This window comes from Mytilus edulis, chromosome 1, assembly GCF_963676685.1.
Source record: "Mytilus edulis chromosome 1, xbMytEdul2.2, whole genome shotgun sequence".
In the NCBI taxonomy this organism is placed as follows: domain Eukaryota; kingdom Metazoa; phylum Mollusca; class Bivalvia; order Mytilida; family Mytilidae; genus Mytilus; species Mytilus edulis.
In genome coordinates, this window is record NC_092344.1 from 112683498 (window position 1) to 112702126 (window position 18629).

At 31.7% G+C, this 18629-nt stretch overlaps 1 protein-coding gene across 1 annotated transcript; it reads left to right on the forward strand.

The window, feature by feature from the left end:
* The first annotated feature begins 1032 nt into the window (after window positions 1–1032).
* LOC139500438 (neuroligin-3-like) lies at window positions 1033–17137 on the forward strand. The gene is made up of 11 exons (XM_071289178.1): window positions 1033–1338; window positions 7280–7435; window positions 7699–7843; window positions 8252–8437; window positions 9100–9299; window positions 9757–9898; window positions 11099–11188; window positions 12281–12339; window positions 13634–13772; window positions 15633–15768; window positions 16789–17137. The coding sequence occupies exons 1-11, from the start codon at window positions 1141–1143 to the stop codon at window positions 17042–17044; spliced, it is 1707 nt and encodes a 568-aa protein (XP_071145279.1). The 5' UTR covers window positions 1033–1140; the 3' UTR covers window positions 17045–17137.
* Window positions 17138–18629: the final 1492 nt, after the last annotated feature.

Below are 18629 nucleotides of genomic sequence, written 5' to 3' on the forward strand. Positions count from 1 at the left end.
TTGATAAGGGACTTTGCTTTTTGTGATTTTACGTTTTACATGTGCTCACTATACGTTTTATATTTACTATATATCAAACGTTTCACATCAAATGTTTGTGCTAGATCCTTTGGGCAGCGGTATACTACTGTTACCTTTTTTTGCTAGTCCTAGAATGATTTATTCACAATATTTTTTTATACTTGTGATGTATTAGAGCGGTATATTATATTATATACGTATGTATAATGTTGAAGACATTGGGATATAATCCTGCATATGTCCTAATGTTGTTACTCATGTCGTTAGAATGCTGTTCAACTGACATTTACAAAAAACAAAATGAAATTTTATTAATATTATTCGAATTCGTGCCTGATAATCTGTTTTACTTTAAAATAGTTTCTGTTGCCGTTACTTTTTTATTGTTGTAGTGAAATATGGTATTCAAATATACACATAAAGAACAATTAAAAACAAGATGGTACTACAAAATAAGAAAAGAAAATAAAATTGTCTACAAAACACTATTTGAAAAACTGAAGACTAAGCAACGCGCATTTTGAATTTGTTAGAAACAAAATCCACCGAAAAATAGTTTATTATATTTCTTTATGAAAACAGACATGATTTGTTTAGTACATTTTATCTGGATTATCTAGGTTAATATACAGCAATTAAATTGAATACAGTATAGTATATTCATAAATAGGCACTGAACCAGCAGCATTGGACATATAACATCGCCAGCTCCACTTGTTGATGTCTTACGCCACATGCTCCAAATTCTTTCGAAATTTTTAATCAACATACCATTTCATCATTATTTTTTTTCTTAGTTATCTCAAACAGGCACGATAGTCTGCATTCAATATTATCATGTAACTTTTTTATTAGAGCTGGCATTCATCATCGATTTATTGTTGTTTAAGAATTTGACCTCCTGACTACGAAATTAAACAGACAGAACGTAATTAAGAAGCAACATTACCAATTAACAATAGCGTCAGATTAATATTTTTTATGAACAATAATGACATAACATGACAGATGAGAAATGTTGCTGATATATTGCATTATCCATATTATGTAGTTAAAGTTGCTGATCTGAAAATACTATTTCAGTTTCCTGTTGGAGCTTCATAATAGTTAACTGATGAAATGACAATACTTGATACTTTGATTGTGACAGTGTTGTGCTGTATTAGTGTCACATCAACGAATGAATGGAATCCAATTAGGAATACACTGTATGGTAAAATTCGTGGGAAAGTAACGTCTAGGCTTTCTGGAAAACATGTCGAGGAATATCTTGGAATACCGTACGCTTCACCACCAATTGGATCACTACGATTTGAGGTAAGCTGATTTACTTATTTATATGTAGTATGGGAATGTTGTGATACCTTGAATTGCAAATAACAGCAATAGATTTATCAAAAATGTTGTTTAAATAAGCAAATTTTTATACCGGAATAAATGCAAATAAATTATGAAACAGTTCATTAAAATTTAAGGACATTATGTTATTGTATGTTATGATAATACGTTTTTACGAATCAGAATATTTTCACCAATCCAAAATTTTTGAAATTTTTGCGTTATAAGGGGAGATAACTATGATATTTAATTCTTTAAAGACATGTATAAAAAAGTTTTGTATTAGGTTAAAAAAACAATCGTTATGCGCTTTCAATTTTAAATATATTCAAACATGGCCTGGTGAATCATTAAATTAATTTAGCCTTTTTATACAGGTAAAATCTTAGATACTTTACTCGTGCCATAGTTTATACATGACTATAGGGAAAACGGTACTATTTATTCTGCCATAGGCGACAATGATAACATTTTCTAAATTTACCACTTTTTAAGATAAAAACCTGGATAAAACAGTTATATGTTGTGTTAGTACTTTATTCCTCTGTTTTAAAAATTAAAGCCAAATAGTATCATGACCAACTTCCAACGGAGCTTGTTTATGTTATCCATGCCCACCGTCATTTTGCACCAAATTTATGAAATTTTGCAAGTCTTTTCGAATAATTCTCTAGAAAATATTTCAATAGGTTTTAAAATTTATATTGTAAATATACACACTGCAGTTATTCATAGATAAATAAAAAATATATTGTACCCTTACATCCAATCACAGCGCTCCTAATTTGACTTCCTTCACCTGCCTTGGGTACACAAAAGGCCAACCTAATGCTGGGAAAATTAAATACTACCGTTTTCCCTATAAGTTATTCGACAAAATTTTATATTTTAGTAGACCAAACACAATTCAAACACAATTCAAATATTAAACGCTAATGGATTAGTGTATATCAGTTCAAAAACCAAATGTGTCCTTGTATTTATTATGAATAATGATAATAGTTCGGTCAAATAATAAGACCAATATTATAGTATAAAAATCACCTTAAAATTTAGACTACTTGTGGAAAGTAATCACAGAAATACCGAACTCTGAGGTAAATTTAAAAACGGAAAGTCCCATATCAAATGACAAAATCAAAAGCTTACACACAATAAAAGAAAATATAACAACTGTTTTTCCAGATTTGGTACAGACAGTTTCTTTTTTTTAGAAAATGATGGATTAGATCTCTCACTTGTTTGGCATTCGCATAAAATTCCATTATATTGAGGATGATGTGTAAACAAAACAAACAGACATAATAAGTAAATATGTCAATAATAGTGGTACAACAATTAACATTGTGTTATATTCTTAATCACTAAAAATTAAACAAATATGTAACTAAGAAACACATAAATACAATTTTAAATATTGAAGTTCGTTAGGACCTTAATCGTAAAGATTAACATACGAAAAAAAAAAAAAAAAAATTGACAGACTGTCGAAACAGTAGCTCTTAATGACCTAAGTGTCTATCAAGTAATGTATTATATAAATGCAACAATGTATACAAGAAGTTTACTTGTTAATCTTAATGCATTGAAACTTTACATTCTCCTTTGATACAATTCAAGTCGAGTAATGAGATCGTGCAGTGTTGTGAATATCTACCTTCGGAATAGGATTTCACCTTATCTCTTGTTTCAGAGGAACTGTTGGATTTTTTAACATCAAAGTTAAATGTTCCGTGTGTAAACAGTTTGAAAAGCGTTTTGTCTACAAAAGTCTCATCAGTGACGCTCGAAAAGATTTTAGTATTTTTTTATTTAAAAATTTATCAAGACAGAATAAAAAAAATCAAATATTCATTATCTCTTTATTAACATTAACAAAATAACAATTCAAATCAATAATATATCCATAGTTTTTGGCAATTTATTCTACCGTCTATAAATATCGGTATAAATTAAATGGCCGAACAATTTATGTGAGTCAATAAGACGTCAAGTGACGTTGTGTGGCTTTAGTATAAACAGGAAACGACTGAGTCATTTATTCTTGGTCAAAATAGCTGTGACTCTTTTAACTGTGATGAGTCGTTTATTTGTGCAGTTATAGAGTCTTATAGACCTAAAGTATTCTTGTATGATTTATTCTAATCACCTTGAAACGTGAGTCTAATATTTATTAAACACGCTGAGCGTAGAAAAGACTGTTAAGTTATCACATAAAGTGATAAGTTTTAATAGTGAGAGTTCTACGTACCTCGAGAGCCAATTCACGACTGAAGCTAACTTAACAAAGTGGTCTCTATTTATACTAAATTCAAACGCATTTGATTATGACGTCATAAAAACGTAAACAAAATGTCTAACGTCAAAAGATGTGTTTGTGACTCAGTAAAAATATGATGAAAGCGATACATATACAGTAGTTAAGGCAAGAAACAATTAATACAGATAAAAATATCATTTATACATGTGCAATGGATAATTTAATCAACAGAATAAAACAAAACGGTAAGTGACTCATCCAATATGAATCCGTGTAACACTTATCAATTCAAATTTTTTTTGATTTTTATTTTGATCATAGTTTTGAAATATCAAATTTCCAAATTTTTAAATAGTTTTGAATGTTGAAATCTTCACCAAATAATAAGATTTTTAAAATCCTAAATATTTTTTTATTTAAAATTTGATAGTTTAGTTTCTACTCTTTACACAAGTATTCCACATTCCAAACTAAAAGACAAATTGAAAGAGTTGGTATTACTTTGCTTCATAAAAAAGAATGGCCAACGTAGATACAAGTATCTTGTCTTAGGAGGGATAAATCATACTTTGTAAAGAATCACTCTGATTCAAACAAAAAATTCTCTGAAACCGATATTATCAAGATGCTTGATTTCTTGATTGACAACATATTTGTAACGTTCGGAGGACGTGTTTTTCAACAGACTGTCGGCATCCCAATGGGAACAAACTGTGCCCCTCTACTTGCCGACTTGTTTCTTTATTATTATGAGGCTGACTTCATGCAGGAACTTCTTAGGAAGAAAGATAAGAAGTTAGCTATATCCTTTAACTCTACTTTCCGCTATATAGATGACGTTCTGTCACTAAACAATTCAAAATTTGGTGACTATGTGGAACGCATCTATCCCATCGAATTGGAGATAAAGGATACTACAGAAACAGTTAAGTCGGCTTCATAGCTTGACTTACATCTAGAAATTGACAATGAGGGTCTGTTAAAAACAAAACTTTACGACAAAAGAGATGATTTCAGCTTTCCAATTGTGAACTTTCCCTTTCTAAGTAGCAACAGTCCAGCAGCACCTGCATACGGGGTATATATCTCCCAATTGATACGATATTCCCGTGCTTGCATTTCCTATCATGATTTTCTTGATAGAGGGTTACTGCTCACAAGGAAGCTATTAAACCAAGAGTTCCAAATGGTGAAGTTGAAATCATCCCTTCGTAAATTTTACGGACGCCATCACGAGTTGGTTGACCGTTATGGAATAACCGTTTCACAAATGATATCGGATATGTTCCTTACGTCGTAACTACAATCCCCTTCCCTTTCATGAATGTGACCTACCGAATTAGACTATTTACCGGATTTGTAATCACATAAGCAACACGACGGGTGCCATATGTGGAGCAGGAACTGCTTACCCTTCCGGAGCACCTGAGATCACCCCTAGTTTTTGGTGGGGTTCGTGTTGTTTATTCTTTAGTTTTCTATGTTGTGTCATGTGTACTATTGTTTTTCTGTTTGTCTTTTTCATTTTTAGCCATGGCGTTGTCAGTTTGTTTTAGAGTTTGACTGTCCCTTTGGTATCTTTCGTCCCTCTTTTAGATATTTGTTTCAACTTTAAAAGTGGTAAACTTAACGTACAGTTTTGATTCTTTCGCTTTTTGAAAGTTTTATTTAAAGATATCAAAAATAAAACAAAGGTCGAAAAGTTGAGTACCTGTAAATACGGCTCTAATTATAATCTCATAAAGGAATAAAACACACGAAATAAATCAAATCATTTTAATTACAAAAAAGATAATTCAAAGAAAAAGACGATTTTTTATGAAACATATTAGACATCACATGAGATAATAGTATCCTTAAATTTTTAAGGTTGTGCATCTATTAAAAAAATATTTTTACCTATTTAAACAAGCATCAAACAAGTTGATTTACTTTTTAAAAAAATCTGTAATATCAGCTTGGCGTTTGATATAAATAATTCAGAGCTATTTGGTTTTTTGCTTTCCCCAGTGCCAAACATTTAGGAGTAACAGTTATAACTGACCAACTCGCAGTAGGCCAAATAGAATTATACGACTTTTGAGCGTTCCTGATGAAGGTTGATCCAGAAAAAACGCTTCGGTCGAAAACAATTTTAAACGTTTTGTTTTCATTTTTTATCGATTGCATGACGATAATATATTGCCGTTTATGATTGATTTTAGTTCCAAGTATCGATACGGAAGGACTATTGAATATATAGTGTCGCAATGAACGGTTTGCTAGGCGTGATTCAGTAGGCCCCTAGACAAAAATGTGTACTACATGTAGTTCAGTGATGATGGACGTAATACTAAACTCCAAAATAATATATTATAAATATTAAATAAAATCGGGCCAGTTGAGCTAATAAAAGAAAGCGGGATATTTTTGTATAAAGGGAAAGTTCCGTATTTGTTATTTGGTTTTAAGTTATCGTACAACAATCAACTTTGAGCTAAGTAAAAGAACACAGACCTGTACGTCAAAATGGATCGTTTAAAGAGAGTGTCACGCTGTTTGTATTTAAACAAATCATTTTAGGCCATACACCAATGTTACTTCCGAAAAACCAGTACAATGTAAAGCGCGATCAATATTATTAAGGATTGTGTACCCTTGTGTTGATTCAATGCTAAACATATGGACATTTTATAGAAAATCCACAGTCTTTATCCTTGTACTCTCATATTTGGCAATTTGATGACTCACAGATATAGGATAACTGCATGCAGTGCTAGCGTTGATTTCCTGAAAACAAGTTAATTAATGCAGTTATTGGTTAAAACAAATAAAAATATGGACCAAATCAAGTACACCTTTTAGGATGCGCTCGACTTTAGTGACTCAGCACGAGGTATTTTGGAATTTACAGGTTGTTTAGAACTTTTTGTTAAAAAGAAAGACTAGCACATCATAGAAAAGCAAGTGAGTGATCTATGTTTAAAATTTTATAACAAAAATCTCTGTAATAAAGGCTGTTGAATTTCTATAAAAATCTTGGTTCATTTGCCACAAAGTACTCTTTTTCTATTAAATGCAATGAAACAGTAAATAATAATGCTTTGCATCAAGTTTCCCCTTGGTGTATGTACAAAATGACCTATCTCTATTATTCATTATATTTGTAGTTTGAAACAACTGAAGTTTGAAAAGTTCGTACAAAAATGGCTACAGAAGAGGTCATAAACCTTAAACTTTGAATTGATAAGTGTTACACGGACCAATATGTCCCTTTCTCTCTAATAATTTGGAGAAAATCACGAAGTAATGTTTTAACATAACTATAGATACAAAAGTAATAATGCACTAATAATATTTTGAGCCTACATATATATGTTTATCCCATTCATTACCATATTTATGTAGAACAAACCTTGCGAAAAAAACACAGCTTTAACATGTAAACACAATCGTGAATTAATTGAGGACTTGAATATGTTGTCATACTTGTGCCTTAAAGTTAATGACATAATTACAGTGTAGACTTTACATTCACCACGCAAACCTCGCACACTAAAGAATGTTAATTTAACTCATTGTCGATTGAAAAACTTTTACTTAACCACTTTTACTCGCTTTAGTTCATAAAATATGTCTTCTAGTTACTAAAATCGTCTTCATGTTGTGTTTTTGTTTCAGCGACCTGCTCCACCTTTAAATTGGTCTGACATTAAGGATACAATTTCTTTACCCCCTGCATGTCCGCAATACGGATCTGACTACATAGATATTCACAGAGAAGGTTTTAATGCGTTTGATGAAGACTGTTTGTATATGAATGTATATGTTCCAAAAGTAAGTATACTTTACAAAATGAAAATAATTATAGATATATCTTTTTCATATTGAATACCTTGGCGTGTATTTTTGAATAAGGTAAAAAACTTTATTAATCATGGTTTACCATAGTAATTGTATTACACTTTTTTTTCTATTAGAATGTTTCTTGTTCCTACAACTAGCAGCTGTTAAAATCATATTCAGTCAACAAAAGAATTTCGAATGTCCATTTCATATGGATGATATCATTGACTGAAACATTCGTCTTGCTTTTACAGACTAAGCAGAAATCATTACCGGTGTTGTTATATGTACACGGGGGATCTAACATTGCAGGTATGGGCGCCATGTTGGATGGAGATGTTCTTGCAGCACACGGGGAGATTATCGTAATAACATTTAATTACAGACTTGGTATATATGGTAAGAATTAGTTTGCTATAAGATCTAAATAATCAACAGCATTTTATTATGTTAAAATTGTTTTATTTTATTCTGTGCAATTTTTCTCTCGTTTTTGCCGAGCAGTTGATTGTCTAATCTTAAGCAACTTCCGATTGGCTAGTTCAAACATCTTTTCTTGTCAAAACACTCACTTTCATTTTAACTGCATTTTTCTTCAGCAATATCATTAGCAGAAATTGTATGAGTATCTGCATAATAAACTCAAAGATCTACTTTTCATAGTTTGTCTTAGAGAGTTGACGTGATATACTGCGAATGATAAATATGTACTGAACATTTGTAATCTGTTGATTGTGTTTTAAAATGTCGAACAATTTGAATAAACGGGAGCTTTCTAAACAAATTTATATGGTTATATTGATAAAGGTTTCTATGCAGACAAACGTAAAGGTATTGAAGGGATATACGGTTTGTTAGACCAGGTACAGGCGATGGAATGGGTTAATCTAAACATCAAGTATTTTAACGGCGATCCAGAAAGAGTGACCATACATGGTCATAGCCTAGGGGCCTCAGATGTTGGACTTCATATTGTTTCCAATCTGACTAAAGGTAAATTTTGTGAAATGTATTCTTTTTAATGAATGTACATTGTTAAAAAAAAATATTACAAGAAATGTTATGAAAAACATCCAACGACGGATAGATTTTACAGTTTTCCAAAGAAACTCTTACTTTTTTACCAATGGGTGGCCTGTAATGCACCTTCCTTCTGCCCTATATATAGTACCCTCTCCCAGTAGCAGTTTAAATTCTCTGTCCTTCACCTCGGTCGATTTACTTTGCATAACATACCTGTTGGATTGATTTGAATATCTCGAGAGAAAAATTGGACCCTGGTTGGAAAACCATGAATTGATGGATTTAACTTTGTATGTCTTGGTATAATTTGATGATCATTTTAGTACTATTTTGATTTTGACATTACTTAAGGAATGACTGTTATATGTTTTCTGCCTATGAAGAAATAGCATAAAAATGTGGTACTCACTGAATAACCCGAATAGTGTGTTATTTAGAGAAGTTTAACACATTTTTGTATATTTTTCGAATAGGCAGTCCAAATATTACAGAGAAAGAACACCATGGCAATCATACTATTTAGTTTTTAGATAAAATTTATATGTGAAACATTTTTGTTGGTTGTTAACTCTTGCCAAAACAAATATTAATACTGAAACTGTCAGGAAATATAAACTATCATAACATTGTAGGCTTATTTAAAAATGCCATCATACACAGCGGTTCACCAATTGCCCATTGGTTTTTATCTGACTGTGTAAGAACCAGTAGAAAGACATCTTTCCCTGTTAATTGTAGACCTGGGACGACTCGAGTGAACAATAAATTCAGTCCAATACATGATAAACGGATGAATATATCTGAGGAAATGTTAAATGCAGGTTTAACAGAGGTGAGTACTGACATATACACATTCAAATATTAAGAACGTTTTCGAAGTTTTTTATTTGAATTTTCAAAACAATCAATCACCCCTCGAGCATTTATCAAAAAAATTTCAGGCGCTTACGTTTCAATAAAAACACAGAAACATAAGAGATGAAGCTGTTTTAAAAGTAGTCAATGTTTTTATACCTTTCAATTTTTGTGTTAAATGGTTGCTGTCAAATTGTTGTCACATCATCATTTACATTTGTATTCATTGATATATAGTATGATATTAAGATATGAGTGGGACCTTGTTCGCATGAAAAGTCTCACTATGTAAGCTATTGTAATAGGTTAATCGGTGATATTCAGGTTAAAAGATCGTTGTGAAATAAGGTAAAAGATTTTTCTAAATTATGACCGATTTTGTTTATTATACTAAATTTGTGTTTTAATTTTCTTGATTGAATTTTTGTTTTCAGGACAAAACATTTGGAACATATCCAATAACTATAGACGGCTATTATACAACAGAGAGTCCTGAACTCGTGTATCGATGTGGAAACAACATCCATGCTGAATCAGTGTTATTGGTGTTGTCGAGAGATGAATTATTTCCATCCCGTGAGTAAGTAACATGGATTCAGTATGCTGCAGATCACATGTTGTTATCACGATTATTTTTTGGGCTTTTTTAGTTTAATTTTGGGCCCTTGACGGCGTGGTATTAGTTGAACAGCTTTGTCAATACTGAGGTTGTGAGTTAGAACTCAGTTGTTGCATACGCGTGCGATTCCTAACGATGTCGATGTTTTTTTCAAAAGGCCCAAATTTCCTCCACGAATAATCGACCCCACAATATAGACAATAGTGCTAAAAACCAACCTTTTAATCAACTAATCAATCAGTTTTCGTTTAAAAGAGGAACAAAAGATACCATAGGGACAGTCAAAACTCATAGATTGAAAATAAACAGACAACGCCTTGGCTACAAATAAAAAGACAAACAGACAAATAATAGTGCAGAAGACACAACATAGAAAACTAAAGACTAAGCAACACGAACCCCAACAAAAACTTAGGGTTATCTCAGGTGCTCCGGAAGGGTAAGCAGATCCTGCTCGACATGTGGCACCCGTCGTGTTGCTTATGTTACTACAAATCCGGTAAGTAGTCTAATTCGGTAGTCAATTTACTTTTCGCTGTTTCAAGCGGCTGGACCGTCTGAATTAAAGTCCATAGAATTTGTTAATAATTTGCCTATAGAATTTGTAATCATGTATTTTTCTGAAATATAATTAAAAGTATTGAAATATTTAAAAAAGGTAAATTCACAACACTTTCTATTATAATTCCACTACTATCTGAGTTATCTCCCCTTATTTGGCATATGTGGAAAAAATTGTATCAAACACAAATATGGTGTTTTTCAGAAATTACAGCGGTATATATAATAAAACACATAGTTTTCTATGTTTACATTAAAAGTCTGAATCAATCATCAATTGCATCCTACTCTCAAAATGTGCAATTTTATCAAAGATGTAGACCATCTATTCTATGCTACTTCAAAAACTTGAAAAAGGGATACTATTGATCATGATTGGATTTTATATGAAACCTTGACTTTCACAACATTCTATTTACAATTAATAGTGATACTTTAGTAGTGATTAAGTTAGATGAGAAAAACTTCGACTTCAATTTCAAAATTTTGTGCAAAATTCAAATAAAAATAAAATATATTTATAAATATGTCTTAACAAAATTAACATCATTGGTTTTTTGTCTGTGGTTGATATTTTCATTTATTTATAATTCCAGTTTCAACAGAAGGGACAATTGACAATCATACCATCGAAGGTTTAACTAATTACTATCAAACACTGTTTCCTGATGAAGACCAGTTTGCAAGTATAAATCTTATTCAGAAGCGTCTGAGCTAAATATGCTAATACTTTCAAAAATTTAATATGTTAATACTTTTAAACGGTGATGATGAATATGATGGTGGAATAATGTTTTACATGCATGTGAAAACGAGATTATACTCATGTTACCCGAATATTATTACTGATTTGTACTCCACAACACACTCTGCGACAGATTTTTAATATGCTAGTTCACGAGATAACAGTCCGTAGAAAGATTAACCTACCAAGACGCATTTGTTTTTACTCCAGCCGTGTTATTAATGCCACATGCTTAGAGGCGAAGCATTGAATTTACTCCTGAAGGGAAAGTGGATATGTTCCTTAGTTTCTATCAGCCAATGCACATATATAATGTGTTTGTAAAGTGTTTGCATTTTTTACTTTTTTTATTTTTTCCTAATTTTTCCTCATAGCTTAGCATTGCAGTGGTTTGCACATGCTGTGGCTGACATCCGATTTGCTATAATGATATAAAGAATCGAGCACATGTTCCGAACAGAACACAACCATTGATAGGCATTTCCAGATTTGGCACATCTTTTTTTAACTATGTTATTAATTTTGCCTTCAAAATGATTTTATTCGAACTCATCTGATGAGTCCTTTGTAGAAATAAGCGCTTATTTGGTGTTTTAAATTTGAAGCCTGGTGTTTTGATGATTGTATAATTAAGTAGATTATATATGCTTTTGCAATAAAGTATTCATTAATTAATTCATCTATTCATTCATTCATTCATTCATTCATTCATTCATTCATTCATTCATTCATTCATTCATTCATTCATGAGTATTAGGATTAAAATGAAAGGCATAAGTATCTTACGATGGCGATTTCAAATCTCTATGATAAAAATAAGAAGATGTAATATTATTGCCAATGAGACAACTGTACACCGGAACTAAAGGACTAGAGCATAAATACGGCCTTCAACAATAAGCAATCATCCGCCGTTTATAATGCAAACACCTAATTTTAAAGTCATTTATTTAAATGTTAACACTCTCCTTTAGTTCAAAATCAATGACATTCCAAAAGGAAAACCTTATGTATAAGAATTCAATAATTACAGGGGATGCAAATTTAGAATTCAATGAATGGAAAGAAAGTAAAGTTTTACCATTTCCACAGGTAAGAGTTCATTTGCTAATCTTATCTAACATTCTTCTTTCGTTTTTGAAACAAAGCCATGTTCTACTCCCAATAAAACATGGGCTGCACGTCATTTACGTAACAATTGAAATTGCACCGTCCGTTGTGTTTTAAACAAAGCCAGAAATCAAAATGGACATTTGTTTTGGTGTTGCTCACTTGGAAAATAATTAAAATTATTCTTAATGTATGTGTTAATGTATTTGTTCATTTGTTTATCCTGAAACAGTTGATTTTCTGATAAAGTTTTGGCTTCATCAAATAAAATATAGATGCCTATTAAACGCGTACAATGTACAAAAGTTCTAAATGTTTCTATTTGAATCGAAATAATTATATCATGCCATGCTCTATGCTAATTTTAACATGGGTAGGCATTGTATTTGTCTACAATTTACACCTCGCTTTTGCTCGGTATAAATAATTACCAAATATAATGACTACCTGTTATAAAATGAGCAAAGAGCATGGCACGAAAGAATTATATCTTAATCATTTGCTGAGACAGTATATTAAAAGACTATAGCAGATGCTATATCAGTTAAACATTCGCGGTGATTGACGTATGTAAATTAATGCATAGTTTTTAACGAAGGTAACAAAGTTCATACACACGATATTCATCACATTTATCTCAATTAATGTCTAACTATGCAACGTTGTAACAATGTTGCATTTGAATTAACGACAAATGAAGAATAACATTAACGAAACTAATTTTACCGCACCAAACGCAATTTTTGACAATTAAATAAACTCATCATAGATACCAGGACTAAATTTTGTATATGCGCCAGACGCGCGTTTCGTCTACAAAAGACTCATCAGTGACGCTCGAATAAAAAAAAAGTTAAAAAGGCTAAATAAAATACGAAGTTGAAGAGCATTGAGGACCAAAATTCCTAAAAGTTTTGCCAAATACATGCCTGAGGTAGAAAAGCCTTAGAATTTCAAAAATTCAAAATTTATCTTCAGCGATGCTCGATGGCAAAATATTTAAAAATCGCATCTTATGAAAGCGTTAAAGAGCTGATTAAACCAGAAGTACTTGAAGTACAGCAAGTTCCGGGCAAAGACTAAGAGCTTTGCATTAATTTGATTTATTAAATTAGAAATCAATTCACACAAAATTTTCGTTGTCATGCCAGTACTTGCTACGTGTCTTGTATAACCATTTATAAGATATTATAAGATGTAACAATTTACCAAGTTTGAGAAACCCAAACGTGAATAATATTTGTTTCGTAATCTAATATATTATATTTAATTTCAGGTACAACGAATACTAGCAGATCTCATTTTCTATACACCTATGATTAAATTGGCAGACATAGTATCAAGATGGTTAAATAAAACATATTTACTCAGCTTCGAATATATTTCAGAGACACCATCTGGACCATTGTGGCAAGGTAATAACAGCTTTAATTTATACACGTCTCTACTCATGCACTAAATACCAAAGCGTCTCTACCCATGCACTCGATACTATAGTCGTAGTCGGTATAGTTTCGGTTTGTGCCCTTTGAACTTATGGACGCTTAACTATGGCAACAGAATACGCATGCTCGAAAATTCTTTCAGTGATTGGACAAAATGCTGTCATGGTGGGTGATTTGATTGTGTTTGAAAAAACGTCTCGTTAATTATATCGTGATGGAAAGCAAGTAAAAAACTTTAAATATTTGAACTAGATCTTACAAAGATTTATATTTTTATTAAAATAATTGTTTCTCCAATAGCTCTTTGCATCCGTGACAGCTGTTTATTCGGGACAATTATATAATTTTTTAATGTAAACTTTGTTGTACGAACGTACATGACTTTTTGAACGCACCTATGCATGTGAGATTTCCGCGGGGTTTTGGTGAATGTAAACAGAAAGATACGAGGACCGAGAATACTGAACACAAACAGAGAAAACGTTATTTAAATGGTATCTTTGTGCTTCTGAAGGTTATCGAAATGATAGTTTTAAACATATACTCAAATTTAAATACGTCGGATATCTTTTTTAAAGATAGTTCTTGTTAATACTCATCTCTACCCATGCACTCGATATCAAAACCTTAATTTATACTCATATCTGCCCATGCACTCGTTATCATAGATTTATTAACACACGTCTCTACCTAGCACTCACAAATTAATTATTCGTTTTTTATTGAAATCACGAATCGGATTCTATACAAACTCAGTCATGTCCTGCGTTTGAATTTGTTTGTTAGCTTTTTGGTCATGAATGTTTGTCTCTAATATTTAATTAACTGTGCATTTGTATTCAGATATCGCAGATCAAATTTATTCGTTCATTGTTTAATCATACGTTTTTTGATTGAGTTAAGTCTGCCAATTGATATTTTATCGTATGTTTATCTTTGTTGTGATGTTATGCTATTGTTTCAGAAAAAGGGAGAAGGTTTGGATCCATTAAAACGTTTAATCCCGCTGCAAATGTTTGCACCTGTCCTAAGTCAGGAATCTGATGTACAGTAGTTGTCGTTTGTTTATGTAATATATACGTGTTTCTCGTTTCTCGTTTTGTTTATATAGATTAGACCGTTAGTTTTCCCGTTTGAATGGTTTTACACTAGTAATTTTGGGGCCCTTTATAGCTTGTTGTTCGGTGTGAGCCAAGGCTCCGTGTTGAAGGCCGTACTTTAACCTATAATGGTTTACTTTTTAAATTGTTATTTGTATGGAGAGTTGTCTCATTGGCACTCACACCACATCTTCCTATATCTAAACACTTCTTCAGATTCAAAAGACATTATGCAAGAAACTACACATTACACTGAAAATTAAAACAACATTTACCCAAACCCCCACTCTAAAGTAGACAAAAATATTTTGTTTATTAGTGACATATAAAAATAAAATTGAGAATTAAAATGGGGAATATGTCAAAGAAACAACACAGCACATATTAATTCTTCTTGACATTATTATCGATTTTGTTTCTGATCCATACTTGATACTGCATACATGTCTTTGACATGGAATTTTCACTTTGTTTGAAGTTCATGCTATTACGTAATTGAACGTGAAACATTAAATGAATTGAAAGTAAAAGTCATTGAAGATTATGTCTTCTAGAGTAAAACATCTCGAATATCAAAAACTCCCCAGTAGGACTCGAATCAAAGTAAGAACAAATTGATTAAAAGATTATGCGAAATTGAAAACTGTCACAACAAAATCATAGAATATCGTTTAGCCGATAATCAGAAATTTAAACAATCGGGCAAGTAATACTTTTGTTTTCATTCTAGGTGTACCACATGGCTGGGACTTGTTTTATATGTTTGGTATGCCACTTGTTGGACATCATCTACATAATTATACAGCAAGAGATGTAGAAGTGACAAAAACTTCTATGTCCTTATTAAGTGACTATGTGAAATATGGGTATGTACATTATCACTCAGTACTTATGTACGGCTGTTATCTTTGTTTGATTTTTCTTATTATGTATACAAAAAAAAAAGATGACACTTGTTTGTTGGTAGATCTTTTGTCATGCCAAAATATAACAGCTGGTGACATTTCGTAATCTCGTTTATGCCCGGATGCACATATGGCAAGGATTAGATCTTTCTATTCCTGTATGTTATGTACTGTCTTTTCTATCATACCGCTATATCTTCCTATTTTGATTCAGTAGTGTGCTTAATGTTTGTTGATACTATTGATACACGGAGGTCTTTGTTGGAATCTTGCAAGGCCAGAATATCCTTATAGTCTTTTTAAACAGCTTTTGGGAATACTTGAACTCCTATCAGTGGCTATAAAATTACCTACAGGTCATCTGAATTCTGTTTTAAACATTTTAATTGCGCTGTGCTATTTTTACTAGCATCTCATGCAAGCTTTTATGTATGCTTTTATAGGACTTTTCTAAATCTATAAAGTGAATTAAAAGTTGTCGATGCCATTATTTTCACTGCTCAATAAGGTCGTACTGTCCTTTTCATAAATATGTTGAAAATTATTTGTGAGTATTTTTCTCATCATTTTACGGGTATTTTGAAACGTTGTCATACCTTTTTCAGTGTTTGAAATGCGCTGTTAGGGTTAGATCTGCTTTCTATAACTCGTGTAATTGCTTAACATTTCCATTGACTATGGGGTTTTTTAATCGTTTTCCCGTTTCGGATTTATATGTTTTGCATTATATATATTTGCTCCTATTTCTGGTTCTAACCTATTTTTTACTTTTTAATATTTGCTACTCGAATTCGCTCTTTCACATTTTGATAACTGATCCTGTTCGTTACTCTGCATCAGCCTTTACAATAATCATTAAGCTATTAAAAGCTTCCAAAATCAGTTCATTTTTATCATTTTCAACATTTTCTGACCAATTTGAGATAGGTGAATAAATTTAACGATTGCCATTCATCTTTTTGTTTTTCTTCTCCTGAGCAGATATTTGTCCACAAATGACACTGAATTAACAGAAGTTTACGATTCAAAAATACGAAACTACTACAAGATAGACTACAATGGTACACGGGCTGTTGTTACTACTGGAGTCAACTTCAGGAAGCCATATTACGAATTCTGGAATAAATATCTGTACAAATATGAAGACACGATGTGCGATACAAGTACCAAGCTGAGTGTGTGTTCAATTAATCTATGGTTTCCTGTCACAATATATACTCTCTTCTACATGATATAATGTGAAATGGAAAACTGTGTACAAATTTCCTTACAATAATCAAGGTTGTAATATATGTTTATATATTTTATGTATATAGAATTATTTTTTTGGTTGTAATGAAGATAAATAACTAATAGAGATTTTGGAAGTGAAAATAAACAGTTCAAGAACCCTGTTTATCCAACAATGGTCAAATAGTTGTCAACGGTACCTGGATTATAATTTAGTACGCCAGACGCGCGTTTCTTCTACATAAAACTCATCAGTGACGCTAATATCAAAATATTTATAAAGCCAAAAAACACATAAGAACAAGTTCATGATGGCTATGTTTATCTTATTTTTTAAAGGTAAAAATATCATCTCAAACAGTAAAAATAACATTAAAAAATGAGAGACTTCATATGTATTCATACATTATGCACAGTGAAACAAACTTGTATCAGCTAATACATAAAAAGAATAAAATCAATGAAATTTATCGTGTTCTATAACAAGTTATGCATGCTTTGATGTAAAACAAATATTGCAGAACGCAATTTGCTCTTGAAATGAAAGACAAATCTTCTTAACAAGTTTCTCTTTTCCTCGACTTTACATGCATATATCTTTAAAAATGTCCCTTACAACAGACACATGATCAAATCATGCACTTATAACAATCTTTCGTAATCAAGTTAAAGAATTTGAAGAACGATCGACAAAGAAGTGTAATTATAAGATCATTAAAGAAACATTAAAGACTAGAAGTATATTATTAGATACACAAAAAAACATATACACAACGGTGCGTTGCCCGCACACAGATGGTTCTTGATAGACAAATATGGCTCGACCCAGATACTTTAACTTACAACTTAAAGTAATTTGGGGAATCTTTTGAGGTTTCGATTGTTCATATAGCATCTTTTTTTTTTTAGATATTAGTATTTATGTTACCTAAAATTGAAAACGGAAATGGAGAATATGTCAAACAGACAACAACCCACCTAAAGGGCAAGTAACAGCCGAAGGCCATCGAAGGGTCTTCATTGAAGCGAGGAAATCCGCACCCGGAGGTGGGCCTTAGCTTGTCTCTAAATAAAAATGTGTACTAGTTCAGTGAAAATGGACGTCATATTCAACTAGAAGAAAAAATAAACAAGACTGACGAAGGCCTTCAAATGTTTTAGTTTAAGCGTTCTCAATTGTATACCCAGAATGTTGATCCGAACGCACGTGTTTAATTTAAAAAATAATAGCCATCGATATGAGGCGATATCATTTCATATCAGCAGTGTTCTTGAAATTTGCGCTGACTTTTACATTGTGTGATTACAATGACTAAAGAAAAAAATAAAATAACGGGAGAGCTGCAATCGTAACAAAGCTAGGTTAACGTCGTCATATATTCAATTTGTTTCTCATTTTCTAGCTTTTCTGTTCAGTAGTTCGTAAAAAAAAATTCTCGTCTCTCTTTCGTACCTATGTCATTGGGTTTTCTTTGACTAAGTGATTTTTGCCTTTTTAAAATTGCCTCCCTCCTTTGTATGTTTGATGAAGTGGATGTTTGTGCCGCTCGTGTCTTGCCTAATTTTTACCCGTTCCTGATTATAACTCATTG